The 18,018-nt window shown below is 37.2% G+C and overlaps 1 protein-coding gene across 4 annotated transcripts in view; it reads left to right on the top strand.

Annotated features, from left to right (window-relative positions):
- The window catches only part of PTPN20 (protein tyrosine phosphatase non-receptor type 20), a 117,591-nt gene that overhangs the window by 21,619 nt on the left and 77,954 nt on the right, over positions 1-18,018 (top strand). For 3 of the 4 annotated variants that reach the window (XR_004436608.1, XM_033209112.1, XM_033209114.1), the window contains exons 2-5: positions 3,188-3,225; positions 7,442-7,487; positions 9,135-9,288; positions 17,358-17,452. Coding sequence is in view for 2 of the 4 variants with exons in the window: in XM_033209112.1 (XP_033065003.1) it covers positions 9,255-9,288; positions 17,358-17,452 (129 nt within the window). In the remaining 2 variants the exon portion in view is untranslated. Of the gene's footprint in view, positions 1-3,187; positions 3,226-7,441; positions 7,488-9,134; positions 9,289-17,357; positions 17,453-18,018 lie in introns of those variants that run through there. The other variant, XM_033209113.1, reaches the window with a different exon arrangement.

Genomic DNA, 18,018 nt, shown 5'->3' with positions numbered 1-18,018 from the left:
GAGTTGGTTCTTTGGCCAATGGGATTATGTTCCATAGGGAATCATGGCCACGCCGCTGTATTATATAGTTTGCCAGGGAAGTCAGGGATAGCCAGTAGCAAGAGGCCTGACTCATTTCCCATGCAGTTGGCAAGCCCACATATTCTGCACTGCCCCACTCAGACCTTGCCCCTGCTCCGTTGGTGGCAGTTCTTGTACTCCTGCACTTGCTTGTATCTGCAGCAACTCCTGCTCCTTCCTTGGACTCTACTCCAGAAAATGTGTGCCCAGTTGAAACCACTACCAATTATATCTGGGAGCTTTCTTCACCCCATAACGCTTCCATAATTCTGCTGGTTGCCTTCCTCAAGGGCCCCAGTGAGATATAGTCAGGAATGGCTTCCCTGTGGTCGAGCTGGAGACTAGAAGTTCATAGAAGGCACTTCCTGCTGCTACTTCTACTTTTATATTTTGTGTGACTTTCTAAATCCGTTTCATCTCTAGGTAAGGTTAAATTATTATCCTGTGGTCTGGATTTTCAGATTCCCTGTAGGGATGTGTGTTTGGAGGTCAGTTTTCTCCCTCTTACACTCTGGGAACTCACAGTTTTTCTCTTGTTTCACGGAATTTGCAGTGACATGCCTATTTTGCCATTTTTAAAATGAGACTCTTTCTTTTCTCATTGTTGAGCTTTAAGAGTTATTTGTATTTTTTTATTAGAACTTTTCTATCAGATATGTGTGTTTCAAACATTTTCTCCTGGTCTGTAGCTTGTCCTTTGTATTCTCTTAACAGTGTATTTTGCAGAAAAGTAGTTTTTAATTTTAATAAAGTCCAACTTATCAACGTTGTTTCCTGGATTATCCTTTTGGTGTTGTATTTAAAATCTCATTGCCAAAACCAAGGTCACCTAGATTTTCTCTTTTATTATTGTTGTGTGGTTGCATTTTATACCCCAAGAGAATATTTTGAAGTCCTAACCCCAGGTAACTGTGAGTCCGACCTTGTTTAGAAATAGGGTCTTTGCAGATGTTAAACAAGTTAAGCTGAGGTCCTAATGCAATGACTGGTGTCCCTGTAAAACAAGGGAAATGTGGACACAGACAGAGGGAGAAATTCATGTATCAGCAGAGGCTGAAATTGGAGTGGGATGTCTATAACCAGGGAACATCAAGGATTACTGAAACCACCAAAAGTTAGGAAGAGACAAGGAAACATCCTTCCCTGGGGCCTAAGAGAGGGCATGGCCTTGCTGCCACCCTCAGACTTTTGTCCCCAGATCTGTGAGAGAATACATTTCTGCCTCTTTAAGCCATCCAATTTGTAGCACTTTGTTATGGCAGCCATAGGAAATGAATACATATTTTGATACCAGGAAATCTTTTTCTGTTGTAATAAGTACCTAAAAAACATGGAAGTGGCTTTGGAATTGTGTATAGACTGGAAGAATTTTTAGGTGCATTATATAAAAAAAACCTAAAAATTAAAAATTTTCAGGTGATCACACACCTGAAAGACATACTTGTAGCTCGGTATGTGGAAGTGTGGTTGCCAGGCAACCACATCCAGCCTGGGTTGTTTGGTAACTGGATAAGGTATGGGACTGGTGATCTCCAAACCATCCTAATCACTTTCTTAGAACTACCTGATTGAGGCTAAGGGCATGCCTCTTTCTGTTTGTCCTTTTCTTCTGTTTGTTCTTGAATTAGTCACTGTGAAACTTTAGCCACTCACTTCTAAGTAGCATAGAGTCCCCCAAAACATGAGTACCATTTGCTATTCTTTAGGAACATCTTTAGTACCATAAGTGGGTGGCTCAGGCATCACTGCCTTATCACAGGGAAGTGTTTTCCATCTATTACCTCATATCTGACTGTGGGGACCACAGAAGAAGGAGAAGGTGGGGAAGGTGAGCTAGGAGAGGGAAGAATTTCAAATGAGGAGAACTTTCTTCTTCCTCCGCTGCTGCTGCGGCTGCGGCTGCCGCCGCCGCCGCCGCCTCCTCCTCCTCCTCTTCTTCTTCTTCTTTCTTCTTTCTTCTTCTTCTTCTTTCTTCTTCTTCTTTTCTTCTTCTTCTTCTTCCTCCTCCTCTTCCTCCTCCTCTTCTTCTTCTCTTCTTCTTCTTCTTCTTCTTCTTCTCTTCTTCTTCTTTCTTCTTCTTCCTTCTTCTTCTTTCTTCTTCCTTTCTTCCTTCTTCCTTCTTTCTTTCTTCTTCTTCCTCCTCCTCTTCCTCCTCCTCCTTCTCTTTCTCCTTCTCCTTCTTCTTTTTTTTTCTTTTTTTTTTTAACCAGGCTTCAGAAACTCAGGGTTCATACCATTAAATGATGAGAAATCTAGAAGGTTGGTTTTCTCTTCTCATTATTAACTTATCATGGGAAAGATGTCTACAGAGGATAAAGGAGTAGGAGCATGCCTTTTCTCTTTTCTCTGTTCATGGCAGGGCTTCTAAAAGGAGCCTGACTATAGCTCTCAGTTCAGACAAGAATATTATAACCATCACTAATGGTCTTCAGTATTTTAAGGAGAAAGTTTATGGACTTAAAAAATTTTGTATCTGCAAAAAAATCCATATTGCCTATAGCCCTTTTCTAAATCTTTTATTTTATACATTAAGTGGCTAAAGATTAAGGACAAGGTTGGCCTTTAGACATATGTGGACCCATGGATATGATCTGAGTAAGTCAGGAAGTTCTTTCTCTGACTTCTTTTCATTTTCTTAGTGCAGATGCCTTCCTTGTCCTTTAGGTGGCATATTGGTTTTTCTGGAATCTGTTGCGAAACTGTTCTTATCTACTTAAAGGGAACTCATTTGAAGTCTGAGTCTTGAGGGAATAGGCAAAACAGACATGTTGGAAGGAAAGTATGAGTCTCAGGTGAGCTCAGGTGGGAGGGACAACTGTGTACTATAATTTTACTTGGAGTTTTCCCTGGTTTGATGATCTTTTATTAAGCCTGTAATTTTAGTCCTTATTTATATAAGCCCATTGACTGCACATTATGAGACATTTGTCTGGAAGTCCTCTTTTCATGATAGCAAAACAAGTTTAATTTTGTTGGACATGTATATTTTTACATTAAGAAGATACTAGCTTGTTACTTTTAAACATTTAGTGCAAAAATAGTCAAATGTAGGTAAGCCTTGTATGCAAAATTATTTGCAGTTAAAAATATTGCAACATTACCCAGTTCGTTTTTCCTTCTTTTGCAGAGATGGGTGTTCTGTGATTACCCTGGGATGATGTTCAGGTAATGCTGTGTGGTTTTTTCTCTCCTGGGAAGTGGAAGGCAGGAACTTAGAAAGTGAGATATAACTAAGAAGGGTCTGTTAATGAGGACGACAATGTATTTCCCACACCAGCCTTTGTCAGAGCTCTCTAAGACTACTCCCAGGTTCAGTGATTGGAGAGAAGGATTCATAGGTTTCAGCAGGTAGTCACATTCATGGCTAAGATATGGTAGACTGAAAAGGTACAAAGCAAAATCAACAAAGGAAAACCAGACACAATCTCCCCAGAATATTCTCCTTGTGAGTCACGTAGGATGCACTTAATTTTCTGAATAACAAGGTATGAAAACTTGTGTGAAGTGTTGTCTATCAGGGAAGCTCATCTGAGCTTAAGAATTTAGGGTCTTTATCAGGGGTTAGTCATGAGCACAGACTGTCAGTGCGACTGATAGCAGTCACTGAAATTCCAGATACTTAGAAGGAAAGAAGATGTTTTAGGAGAAATGAGCTATTTTTCTCATTTAGAAAAAATTTTATATTAGTATAGGCAATGATTTTACCAGCCAAGTTCCCAGACACCAGTCAAGGGCCAGCCTTGTATGCAGGCATTCCTAAGGAGACTCGTCTTGGACCTGGTAGGTGAAGTCATAAACTTTTGTCTGTGCACATATGTAATGTGTATACATTCCTGACTTACATGATCTCAGTTATGGAAATGGTTCAGCTGCACCCAGTAAATAAGTAGTTCTTTGGAGTATGGAAGCCGAGGTCTACTAATGAAACCATGCCCCAAAGAGTTAATCAATGGCAAAGAGGAATTCTTGAATTTATAGGATTGGTTGATAAAAACAAAAAACAAAAACAACTTTCTGAAACACTGAAATTCTCTCCACTTTTAAGATAACAAAACTGGCTGAAATCAGTTGGAACCAATATAGCAAACTAGAGTCTACATAGTATGAACTTGCTGACGCCACAGCCCACATTTCCACTGCATGTTTTTTACTAACTCCCCCGGAATTTACACATGTGACCCATGAGACAGCATGAAGAGATACTGCACATGCCCAAAGCCTTTTCAGCCACCCTTTTCTTTCTGCCAATCTCCTGCTATCCCCAAATTCACTCCCTAAATGTGTTCTAATAAAAATACTGCCTTAAAAACAGTACATGGAGACAGATTTGAGCTAGAATCCTGTCTCCCTGTTGGTTGACCTACAAAAAAGTCTTTCTTTTCTCAAAAACCCAGTGCCGTAGTACTGGCTTCTAACACATTAAACAGTGAACTTTTTTTGCTTGGTAACAGTGATTGGAGGTACAGGCATTGTGTGTTTTGAAATAAAGCACCCTCTTGTAGTTACTGGTACACTTCCAAAAGAGAGAGAGAGGAATGTAGGAAGGAGGGAAGAAAAGAAGTTTAAACAGACAGATAGACAAACGGATGGACCTGAGGTTCAGGAGGTTGGAGGGAATATGCCAAAGCAATTTATATCATGAATGAAATAAACAGTAGAAGCTTGTTTGCCTTGGCACCTTAATAGCAGAAGCATCCAGATAACAGAGTCATTTCGGAAAGATGTCTTAAGTCATTCATTACTTTTACTTGAACCATTCTAATAACTGAAAAAGTATTTACTCAGAACGTAGCTCATGGCAACTGTATCATCAGTGCCTGGGTTTCAAGGGGTGAAGCACTGTTGACATAGGGTTCCAGTGCCTTTGGAACGTTAAGTCTTCCATTGTTCCAATGGATGCTGACAGTAATCCTTAGTGAGCTGGCTGCTAACACAGATGGTGACAGTTTGTTCTCATGTCTATGATGGGTGGGTAGCAACTATTTTTTAATGTTTAAACTTACATTAGTCACTTGATATTGTCTTTATACAAGTGTTTCTATATTTTATTTTAATTGAAGTACATTATCTTTTCGCAGCTTTTTAAAAATCAGCTTTATTGAGGTATAATTATATATAAAGCTTTTAACCTTGCAAATAAAGACGGTTTTCTTTCTTCCTCCTCAATATTAATCCTTTTATTTTATTTTTCTTGTTTTGCCTGATTGCACTGGGCGAACCGTCAGTGGCTCTGGAGGTAGCACTTCAGCACTTCACTTCTCCCTGCTTCCCTCTGAGCCCCCAGCCCTCACACTCACATACTACAGAGAATGATTGATTAAGAAACCGTGGAGTGACATTTCTTAATGGTTACATTTATAATCAGAAAAAGCAATACCACCATTCTTTATAAAAAACTAAAAATCATTATTAAAAGGCATAAAACCTGCCAAAGAATTACTAGTAGCCTAAGAAGCTTGTACTGAGAAATTAGTCACAGGAAATACAGATTTCAGAGGAAAGAACTCTTATCCCTGGGGTGACTACAGGTAGGGCAAGAGTCGGTCACTATTGAACATTTGAGACTTCTTTCATTCCCTTCTCTCCAGGCTAGTATAGGTCTCAGGGAGTAGTGTGTGATAGAACTTTCGCAAGACTTCGAGGTAGCCCCAGCTCTGGTGCTAAGAATTGCCAGAGGCCCAAGGTGCTGAGCATGTCATCTTAAATTGTATGTTTTCGCATCTTGCACCCAACCCAAAGTCCACTGTGAAGAAATAGTCTTTGTTAGCACCTGTTTCAGTTTTGAGAGAGTTTGAGATAGACTGAAAATACAGTCCTGGCTGAGAATTTGAGAATATGTACAGTATTCACGGATTCTCCAATTATGTCACCTGAGGAAAGCTGTTTTGCTTTTGTCTCCTGAGCGAACCAAACACTTGTAGTTTTTCTTTTTTTTTATGATTAGATGGGATCGCTTTGTTTCATATTGGAGCTTTTGTTCCTCTATCCTCAGTGCTCTATCATAGAATAAGTAATACTTTTTAAAGGATTTCCCTTTTATCAGGGCTAATTCTCTATTTTCTATACTATGGCACCTTCCCCAGGAGTTGGAAGGAAACCTATGTCTTACGGACCTGACCACTGGTCCCTCAGTATCTTTCACTATCTTTCCCTCAGGGACCGAGTGCCTATCACTCAAGTGATACCTCTGTGACGTCTCAGAGCTCTTGATGTGGACATGCAGATTAGTTACCTGGTGATACATACACGTTCTTTATGGAATTAACTAATTAGTCCCTCAAACATTTCTTGCATGTCTCCAATGTGTTAGTTTAGTGGCTGGAGATTCAAAAATGAAAATGTTATAGTTTCTGTCCTCAAGATGCTTATGGTCCAACCCGAGGAGATGAGTCCAGAAATCATTATAAAACATGGAGCTTATAGGGGAAGCACTTGCAGGGGCTTACTTAGCCAAGCTTGAAGGGAGGTGGGAAATATGGTAAAAGCTTGCACTATGTTTTCTGAAAAGTTTTCTTCTGCAAATGACGATTTTGTTTTTATCATATAGTTTACTTTTCTAGGTTATTTAAAATTTCAGTACACATGTTGATGTTGACTTGTATGATCCTATTACTGATTTACTACAGTAGCTGCAACTCAAAATTGAATTAAATGTTAATCATTTTAATATTGCTTTGTTTTGTCTATTTTAAGATACACTAGAAAACATGTCAGGAAAGGGAAATTTATCCAGTTTATTTCTTGTGTTTCTGTAGGGTTATCTGTGACTCGCTGCACTGTTGTTTATTAAAATACTAGGATTAGGCATGCATTTCTGATCAAAGCTGTTCTGATGGAAGGTTTGAACAACTGACTGTTGGTATGGTTTGATATGAATTTTAGTCTATTCATCTGTGCATTAGAGAGATCTTACTAATATGTGTGTGTATTTACATAAAGAGGATAAGTCATTGGTGTAGAGGGCCATTCACATATTTATTTGTGGAATGCAAGGTATAGCATGTTTCAACCCTAGTATTTGAATTAGTAATGAGTATCTCCAGTTATCAAGGAGTGTCTTGAAATTACTTGATAAAATTTGAAACAAAATTTATTTTGTCTTTAATTAAAATTGTACTATTTTGTATCTTTTCAATCACATAGTTGGTAGGCAGAAGCTTAGGTGTCATTCTTAGAGGTTCTTAGTTAATTCTGAGGTCCTTAAGATCTCATGTCTGCTTCCAGGGAGGGCTCCTCACTGAAATCTGTTACCTCATTACCAGTCACAAGACCACTGCCATCCTTTTGTTTTTGTTTTTAATTGAGACAGAGTCTTGCTCTGTTGCCTAGGCTGGAGTACAGTGTAGCACAGTCATAGCTTATTGCAGCCTCTATCTCGCAGGTTCGTAATCCTCCTGCCTTAGCCGCCCAAGTAGCTGGGACTACAGGTGAGTGCCACCACACTTGGCTATCTTTTTTTTTTTTTTAATTTTTGGTAGAGATGAGGTCTCACTGTGTTGCTCAGGCTGGCCTCAAACTCTTGAGCTCAAGTGATCTTCCCACCTCGGCCTCCCGAAGTGCTGGGATTAAGGGTGTGAGCCACTGTGCCTAGCCCTCCTCCTATTTAAAAAAGATATTCTTCCCCTTGTCAAAGTAGAGTTTTTAAAAAATTAAAAATGTGACTCATACAAATTTGAAATGAAACCAGGTTAAACATTTTACTCAATGTATTAATTAGTGAATAAACCAGGAAGATGGCAAAGGTAGTTCAAAGAGCAGTTTGAGGATCTAGGTTTTTCACTGGCATTTTGAACCAATGTTAGAGTAAGAATGCTAGATTAGATTAAGAAAACTTGGTTAATATCAGACAGAAATAAATTATAATCTTTAGTGTTACTTTATCAGATAGAAATTATTTGTATCACTGCTGGACAAAAATCTATAGGTTACCTTATAATTGCATTAAGTCTAGGACTTTTAATCAGTAGTAAACAATGAACTTAATAAAGTACAATTTCCCCACATAAGTAATCTTTGGGATGGCCTGTCATTATTTTACGACGTTGAAGTGACATTCCACTTATCTTTTTGCCTTACTTTCACATTTTAGTTTTTTTTTTTTTTGCCACAGGGTCTGGCTCTGTTGACCATGCTGGACTGCAGTGGCATGATCTCGGCTCACTATATCCTCTGCCTCCCAGGCTCAAGCCATTCTCCTACCTCAGCTTCTTGAGTAGCTGGGACCACAGGTGTGTGCCACCATACCCATCTAATTTTTGTAGAGACAGGGTTTTGCCCAATTGTCCCAGCTGGTCTCAAACTCCTGAACTCAAGTGATCCTCCTGCCTCGGCCTCCCAAAGTGCTAGGATTGTAGGCATGAGCCACCACACCCAGCCTTAAATAATTTTTTAGCACCTGTATCTCAAAGTTTTAAAATAAATCTGTTTCACAACATTCACTTTAGATTCAGATTACAGTAATACCATTTTATTTGCAGGTAGTTAATGGAAAGGTCTCCAGACAAAAAGTATTCTTGGTATTTTAACCAATGGGAGCAATGTAACATAGCCTTACAGGCCCCTTATGGGAAGAATTAGAAAAGAAAAAAATATTTATTCTGTGCAAGAACGTTTTATAGATTGAATGAACAAGAACTCCTTGAAGACGGGCTCTGTAATTAATTCTTATTTATTCAGTACTGAATTCTCAGCACCTAATTTAGCTTAGGTGTGGCATTTAAATAATTGAGTTTCCATGGAGTGACACTGATTGCATTTGTGTTTGTGTGTCTATGTGTGTGTGTGTGTGTTTATATAAAGAGATCTATCATTGGAGTGGAGGGCCATTCACATATTTATTTGTGGAATGCAAGGTATAGCATATTTAAGCTCTGGTATTTGAATAAATAAGCGTATCTCCAGTTCTCAAGAAACATCCTGAAATTATTTGATAAAATTTCAAATGAAATTTATTTTAATTGTCTTTAATTAAAATTGCACTGTGTTAAATATTTTGAATTGAGTAATAATATGTCAAAGCTGTGATAGCTCCAGTTGTCTAACAGAAAAATCTTTGGCTTTGTATGTTTTACTAGGTGAACAAAAATTATTTGCTGGCCCCCAGGATACTAATTAGACCTTTGGCCTGACTCACAGGACACTAAGGCTCCGTTTCTGAAGAAGCCTTTTACCAGTCTAATTTAGGGGATGGGAACATGTCTTCACCTAGGGACTTTAGAGCAGAGTCTGGTAGGTGCATCATCTACTTTTGTGGGTATGGGATCAGGAGGAGCTACAGCAGTGCCTCTCAGACTGTAGATTTGCATAGGGACCACCTGTGGATTATTATCTTGCATATTCTGATCTCCTGGGTCTTGGTGAGGTGCGGGGGGGCGGCGAGACTGCATTTCTAGTAAGCCATCACACTTAGAGTAACAACAATTAGACTCTAGTGTTTTACTTTACTCTTTTCAAATAGCATTTTTTTCCTGATTATAAATGTACTATAGGTTTATTGTGAAGAATTTGGGAAGTACAAAAAAGCATCAAAACACAAAATAACAAGACAGTAAAAACAACCTGTAATCTGCCACAAAGCTGTTTGTTTTCATAATTTTGTTAGATGTGAACTCAGGGCTTACACATTTCTAAGGTTTTTTATTTAGTTAAATGTCAGCTGTCTCCCAGCCGACCCATATTATCATTGTCTTGATTAAAACATTACTAGCTTGCCATCATTTTTCAGTATGTCTTTAATGCCTTTTCTCATTCCTTCCACATTCAGCCCAGCTTCTATTCTCTCTTCTACCTGCCCTCCTTGTCATTATTATTGCTCCCTTCTTAGAAGTGTTTTTCCAATCCTTATCGAGGTATAATTGACAAAATTGTGTATACGTAAGTTGTGCAACTTGATGTTTTGATTTGTCTATATACTGTGAAATGATTACCACGATTAAGCTAACATATCCGCCACCTCACGTAGTTACCGTTTTCTTTCTTTTTGCGTGTGTGTGTGTATGTCTGTATTACAAACATAAGATCTACCCTCTTAGCAAATATCATTATAATACAGTATTGTATGTATTATGCTGTACATCAGATCTTCAGAACGTATTCATCTAGTATAACTGATACTTGATACCATCTGACCAACAACTCCCCATTTCCTCCTTCGCCTATCCCCTGGCAACCACCATTCTGCTATCTGCTTTTGTGAGCCTGGATTCCATCTCTAAGTCAGATTATGCAATATTTGTGTAAGGTGAGGGATAGGAGTCTAAGTTTATTCTGCAGAGGAGTATCCAGTTATTTCCAGGACCATTTATAGAGGAGACTCTCTTGTCCCCAATATATGTTCTTTGTGCCTTGTCATAAAAGAGTTGGCTATAAACATATGGAATTATTTCTGGGTTCTCTATTCTATTCCACTGGTATATGTGCCTGTTTTTATGCCAGTGTCATGATTTTGTGGTTACTATAGATTCGTAGTGTATTTTGAAGTCAGGTAGTGTGATACCCCAAGCTTTGTTCTTTTTTTGTTGTTGTTGTTTGCTTGTTTTTATTTTGTTTTTGTTTTTCTTGGCTCAGAATTGCTTTGGCTATTTGGAGCATTTTTTGTACTTCCATGTGAATTTTGGGATTTTAACATTTCTCTGAAAAATATCATTGGTATTTTGATAGGAACTGCATTGAGCTCTCAGATTCCTTTGGTTATATTGTCATTTTAAAAATATTTATTCTTTCATTCCATGAATATGGGATGTCTTTCCTTTGGCTTGTGTCTTCTTCAATTTATTTCATCAATTTTTTTATAGTTTTTATTGTAGAGATCTTTAATCTCTGGTTAAATTTATTCCTAGGTTTTTTTTTTTTTTGTAGTTATTGTAAATGAGATTGCTTACTTGATTTCTTTTTCCGGTAGTTTGTTATTGGTGTGTAGAAATGTTACTGATTTTTGCATGTTGATTTTGTATCCTGCAACTTTACTTAATTTGTTTATCAGTTCTAAGAGGAGTTTTTTGGTGAATTCTTCAGGTTTCTGCATTTATAAGAGCATGTTATCTGTAAACAGGGACAAATTTGACTTCCTCCTTTTCAATTTGGATACCTTTTATTTATTTCTCTTGCCTAATTGCTCTGGCAAGGACTTCCAGTATGGTATAGTTTGGATGTTTATCTCTTCCAATCATGTTGAAATGTAATCCCCAACCTGGTGGGAGATGTTGGATCATAGTGGCAAATCCTTCGTGAATGACTTGGTGCTATCACCCTGGTAGTTAGTGAGTGCTCGCTCAGCTCCTGTGAGATCTGGTTGTTCAAAGGAGTCTGGAATCTCCCCTTCTCTCTTGCTTTCTACCTCACCATGCTGGCTCCTCATTCAGTTTTTGCCATGACTATAAGCCTTCTGAGGTTAGATACTGGAAGCAGATACCAACACCATGCTTCCTGTACAGCCTGCAGAACCACAAGCCAGAACAAACCTCTTTTCTTTATAAATTACCCAGCCTTAGACATTCCTATATATAAATGCAAACAGACTAACACACAGTATTATGGGTTTAAAAAAATTTTTTTTAAATAATATCTGCCTGGTTCCCTCACTGATTAATGAATATAATAAAGTAACATGTTCATTTATATATCTGTATGAGAGCCATGATTTTCTTTTTCTGAAAACCATCCTTTAACAGTTGCAAACTTTTCTGAAAAAGCTAATTTTAATGCTAAATCAATTATGCTAGAATATGGGAACACATGGGAAGCTACCCAAACTGTTTTGTAGACTTTTTTTTTTTTCCAACTTTTATTTTAGGCTTGGGGGTACATATGCAAGTTTGTTACATGGGCAAATTGCTTGTTGCTGTGGTTTGGTGAACAAATGATTTCATCACCCAGGTAGTGATTCATTTAGGATAATGGTCTCCAGCTGCATCCATGTTGCAGCAAAGGACATGATTCCATTCTGTTTTTGTTGTGGTGGTTGTTGTTGTTTGTTTGTTTCTTTGAGACAGAGTCTCCCTCTGTCAGCCAGATAGGAGTGCAGTGGTGTGATCTTGGCTCACTGTAATCTCCATTTCCCAGGCTCAAGCAATTCTTCTGCCTCAGCCTCCTGAGTAGCTGGAATTACAGGAGTGTGCCACCATGCCCGGCTAATTTTTGTAGTTTTAGTATAGACAGGGTTTCATCATGTTAGCAAGGCTGGTCTCAAACTCCTGACCTCTGGTAATTCATCTGCCTTGGCTTCCCAAACTGCTGGGATTACAGGCATGAGTTGCCGCACCTGGCCATGATTTCATTTTTTTTACGGTTGTGTAATATTCTACGGTGTGTATGTACCACATTTTCTTTACCCACTCCACTGTTGACGGCATGCAGGTTGATTCCATGTCTTCGCTATTGTGAAAAGTTCTGTGGTGAACATACATGTGCTTGTGTCTTTATGACAGAACAATTTATATCCCTTCATATACCCAGTAATGAGATTGCTGAATTAAATGGTAGTTCTATTTTACGTTCTTTGAGAAATCTCCAAACTGCTTTCCATAGTGGTTGAACTTACACTCCTATCAGCAGTGTATAAGTGTTCACTTTTCTCTGCAACCTCACAACTTTTTTTTTTTTTTTTTTTTTACTTTTTACTAATAGCCATTCTGACTTGTGTAAGATGGTATCTCGTTGTGGTTTTGATTTGCATTTCTCTGATGATTAGTGATATTGAGTATTTCTTCTTATGCTTCTTGGCTACGTGTATGTCTCCTTTTGAAAAGTGTCTGTTCATGTCCTTTGCCCATTGTTTAACGGGGTTGTTTGATTCTTGCTTGTTCATTTATAAGTTCATTATAAGTTCTGGATATTAGACCGTGTGTTCTGCCAGGTTTTGGTATCAGAATGATGCTGGCCTTATGGAATGAGTTAGGAAGGAGTCCCTCTTCCTAATTATTTGGAATAGTTTCAGTAGGATTGGTACCATCTCTTGTTTATACATCTGGTAGAATTTGACTGTGAATCCTTCTGGCCCGGGCTCTTTCTGATTGGTAGGTTTTTCAAAAATTACTGATTTAGTTTCTGATTTAATATCTATTCCATAGCCTAGAAATCAAGGAATAATTTTGAGTTTCATGTCTCATTATTTAAGAAACATTTTATAAGGCTTTAGCTGCCATAGATAGTAATTCTTCTGATGGTTCTGGGCAAAGTAAATTGAAAACCTTTTGGAAATAACTCAGCATTCTAGATGCCGTTAAGAACATTTGTGATTTATGGGAGAAGATCAAAATGTCAACATTAACAGGCATTTGGGAGAAATTGATTTTAACTCTCATGGATGACTTTGAGTGATTTAAGACTTCAGTGCAGGAAGTACTAGCCTAAGTTTTAGGCATCCACTGGGGGTCTTAGAACACATTCCCTGTGGGTAAGCAGGGACTGCTTTACCATTTCACATATAGTTGTAGGAACGTAGGATATTTCCATTTCCTCCAGTTTGCCTTTCATGCTATTATTGATACCAATTTTATTGTGAGTGTTTTATACCCTACAATAGATTATTTTTCCTTAAAATTGAGTTATCTTTTAAAGAAATTAGAACATGTGAAAGAGTTTGTCTTATGTGCTCATATATTTTCCAGTTTTGCCACTCTTCATTCCTTTGTATAGGTCTACATTTTCATATTTTATCCTTTTGCTTCTGTCTGAAAAACTTCCTTTAATTTTTTGTTGTTGTTGTTTAGTGCAGGCTGGATATTATCTTAGTTTTTATTGGTCTACAGAAGTCATTTTTTTAAATATATATATTTTCAGGGTATAGAATTCTATACTGACATTCTATAAAAATTCTATATTCTTTCAATACTTTAAAATGTCTCACCATTATCTTCTAGCATGCATGATTTCTGATGAGAAATCCATCATTCTTATCTTTGTTTTTCTATATTGAATGTGTCTGTTTTCTCTGGCATTTTTTCTTGTCAGTAATTTGAATATGACATACATGAATGTGATTTTTCTATAAGCTCATATATTACACTTGTATTTTATTGATCTTCTTTGGTCTGTTGGTTTATAGTTTTCATCTAGTTTGGTAACATTTCAGCTATTATTTCTTCATATTTGTTTTACTTTTGGTATTCCGGTTACAGAAATTTTAGTTCACTTACGTTGTCCCAGTTTGCTGAGTCTGTTCAGTCTCTTTTTTTTTTTTGCTACTGTGTGCTTCATTTTGGATACACTCTTGCTGTATATTGACAGACACTGATTTTTTTCCTTCTCTACTGCCTGATCTGCTGTTAATTTCTTTTAGTTGATACATTGTCTCTAGAAATTTCAGCATATCTTATTTTTACATTATTTATATCTCTATTGTATCATGTTTTTCTTTATTTCCTTGATCACCTTTTAAAAACTTATAATAGTTAAAAAGTTCCTTTTTCTGAATTTTATCATCTGTCACTTCTAAGTACATTTCTATTGATTGGTTGATTTGGCTATAGGTTATACTTTTCTATTCCTTTGCATACCTGTTAATTGTTTACTACACATTGTGAATTACATGATTTTGGTACTAGATGTTTTCTTTTCTCTTTCTTTCTTTCTTTCTTTCTTTCTTTCCTTTCTTTCTTTCTTTCCTTTCTTTCTTGTTCTTTTTTTTTTTTTTGACAGAATCTCGCTCTGTCTCGCAACCTTCTGCCTCTCGGATTCAAGCAATTCTCCTGCCTCAGCCTCCTGAGTAGCTGAGATTACAGGTGCACGCCACCATGCCCAGCTAATTTTTGTATTTTTAGTAGAGATGGGGTTTCACCTTGTTGGTGAGGCTGATCTCGAACCCCTGACCTCATGATCCACCTGCCTGGGCCTCCCAAAGTGCTGGGATTACAGGCATGAGCCACCGCACCCGGCCTTGGTATTTCTTTAAAGAATGTTGGGTTTTTCTGCCTCGTAGTTATGTTACTTGAAGTTTAACCTGATCCTGTCTGAGGCTTGCTCTTCACCTTTTTTATAGGTGGCCCTAAGGAGCTTCTGTTCCAAGGATGGTTTTACTACTAAGAGGTATCTCTTCTGTGCACTATCCTCAATGTCCCTGTATTGCAGGGTCTCCTAATTCTGGCTCATATGAACTGTTTCTAGGAATTGTGTGGCTTGCTACTTTCCAGTGATCCTTCCTGAGTGTCAGAGATTGTCTTCCTTCATATAAGCATATCCACATTCTGCAAAATACATGAGGGGGTTTCTTTGCAGCTACTTAGACTTCTCTTGTTCTGTATAGCTCCCTCCTATTATTATAATAATAATATAATAACAGGCCTCCCTGTTATTCTGCCCTACAAATTCTGGCTGCCTCAGCCTCTCCTAACTTTGATCTTTTTCTTCTCAATCGGTGAATCACTGGACTCCGATTCCTTTTCTGAGCTATAGCCTGCAAACTCCTGGAGGCCATGATCTGGAGCAACCAGAAGGCTCACCCCATTCTCTCTGGGATCACAATCTGTTGTTCAAGGTCTGAAAATTATTGTTTTATATATTTTGTCGTATTTTCTGATTAGTTGTGGTTAAGTCCTATTACAGTAAATCTCTCATAAGCATAAATGAAAGGAAGTTGTAGGTTGTTTCCATTTTCATTTTTTGTTTGTCAGGTGAGACTGGACTTTTTAAAAATACATGACTGGCCTGTAAGTCACCTTCTATGAGTTGCTTGTTTATATTTCTTATAGACTTTTTTCTGTTAATTTTTTTTTCTGTTAATTTTTTTTTCTAGCACTTGAAGCTTCTTCCTAGGTTTGCGGAATTTCCTATTTTCAAAACCGCTTGCATAAGAAAGAGATTTTTCTTCACTGAAAGTCTGATAAAATGCCATCTGGAAACCTGTTTGGGCCCAGATGCTTTTTCCTCTTGGGAGTGATATTTTTGATTATTGGTTTGACTTTTTAAATGGTTATTACACTATTTAGGCTTTCTACATCTTCTGGAGTAAATTTTCGTAACTTACAATTCTCTTATAAAAGTTTCCATTTCATCAGATTTTCCTAAAGTTTCTCATAGTATTTGCTTATTGCCTTTAAAAATGTGAGCTGCATCTGTGTTTGTGCGTTTTTTCATTTTCACACTTGATCTTAGCCAAAAGGCTGAGAAGTGATTCTTTTTCATTTTTAATGTCATTTGTGCACTTACTCTCCATTGATTGGTAGTGAAAGAGGGTTGTGTATTTTTAAGTTTTTTTTCCAAAGAACTAGTGTATTGAATTTTGCTGATGATTCTTTAGGCTTATTTTCTATTATTATAGTTTTCTTTATGATTTCCTCCTTTGTAGTTTCTCTGGGTTTCCTTGGTTTTTCTTTGGCCTCTATGATTGAATACAAAACTCATTTATATCAGGTTTTTTTTCTACTTTTTTTGTAAACATATTTAAATCTATACATTTTCCCTCTATCTAAATACTCATTTAGCTACTTCACATTAGTTTTGATATGTTGTCCCTTCATTGACATTTCTTAATGTTTTAATTTATAAAATTAATTCATATGTTATAAAGGTTCATAATTTCTATTAGATTTCCTTTTTAACACACATTCAGGAACATACTTTTTCAATTCCATAGTGCTTGTTTACTATATTTTTATTGATTTTGTAATATGCCATGTCACAGAAGTTCTAAATTGTAATATTTCATGCTGCCACGGTATGAGAAACAGTACTGTGAGTGCTCAATACTGAGATCAGAGAAAATTTTCTCTCTTGGCTTCTTATCTGAAAGAGTCTGTGCAGTAAAATTTACACAGTAGTTAGGAACAATCATTTAAGAAACCCAGAGTTTCCTTGGGATGATTCATATTACATTCTTCAACAAAGCTGAAAACAATTTTCTATATAATTTAACATATTGCTTGCTAACTTATGAATTATAAATAATACAAGAAGTTAAAGTGTGACTCTTGTAACACAGTATTCTTTATTCAAGAAATAGACTCTGAAACACAGAAGACTGTATTCTGTAGATCCCAATGCATGGGTTCTGCAGGTTGTAAATATCTAGGATTTACTTGAAGAGTACTTTCTTGAATAATATGGCAGTGAGGAACAAGGGAACTGCTCAAAAGTCAACTCCTTGAGGATAATCCTAGAAGAAGGATCAGCTTTGCTATGTTGCTTTTTTCAAAGCAGGGGGGAAAGAGATGATTACCATAGGAGGTAAAGATGGGGTGTTTGGAAAACAGGAAAAGGAGGTGAAAATTCCCCTCATGTAGCTTGTTTTTTCTCATTAAGTCTCCATTTTTCCTTCTGTGTAGTGTTTTCTATTTGATCAGTTTTTCCCCTGCTTTGTTCAGTAAAAGATTATGAGGGAAATGACTCTGAAGCAGAAGACCTGAATTTCAGGGAGACTTTGCCTTCATCAAGTAAGAAAAACACACCTAGATCAAAGGTAAGACTAAAAGGAGAGGGATCTCTACTAATTTTGGCTAATACCTAAGTTGCTGACTATGCTCTCTGGGAAATGGGTATCTATTTTGTTTTCACCAAAATAATTTCTTAATTCTTTGCACTGTAGTGTTGACAGTGACCAAAATAGGGATTTGAAAGAGTGGAACTTTTTGCCAAGTTTCTAGTGAATTGCATTTTCTAATGCTACTCTAGAAATTTTACAGGCACTTGTTTTGTGCTACTCATGAAGATACAAAATAAATTTCACATGAAGTTTGAAGCACCTTTAGATGTATTGATTGTGGACTTTTTCATTATTTGAGACAGCATGATTGGGTGTCTCCAAACTATGGAAAAGTAGAGGGCTGTGAAAAATCTGTGACAAAACCTCTTACTTCAACACATTACCCCATTTGTGGAGATAGTGCTAGGGTTAGAACAAAAAAAAAGGGAAATGGATTTTAGTCTGGTGGGTGCTTTGCATTTTTTTTCTCTTATCTAGTCAACTAGAGCTTTGGAACTGCCATGATGATGCTGGCCTTGTGCTCATTTCCTGTAAGTTACAGC

The sequence above is a fragment of the Trachypithecus francoisi genome, unplaced genomic scaffold, assembly GCF_009764315.1.
Source record: "Trachypithecus francoisi isolate TF-2019V2 unplaced genomic scaffold, Tfra_2.0 Lachesis_group9, whole genome shotgun sequence".
NCBI classification, from domain to species: Eukaryota; Metazoa; Chordata; class Mammalia; order Primates; family Cercopithecidae; genus Trachypithecus; species Trachypithecus francoisi.
The sequence above is the reverse complement of the archived record's forward strand: the minus strand, read 5'-3'. Positions and strand labels throughout refer to the sequence as shown.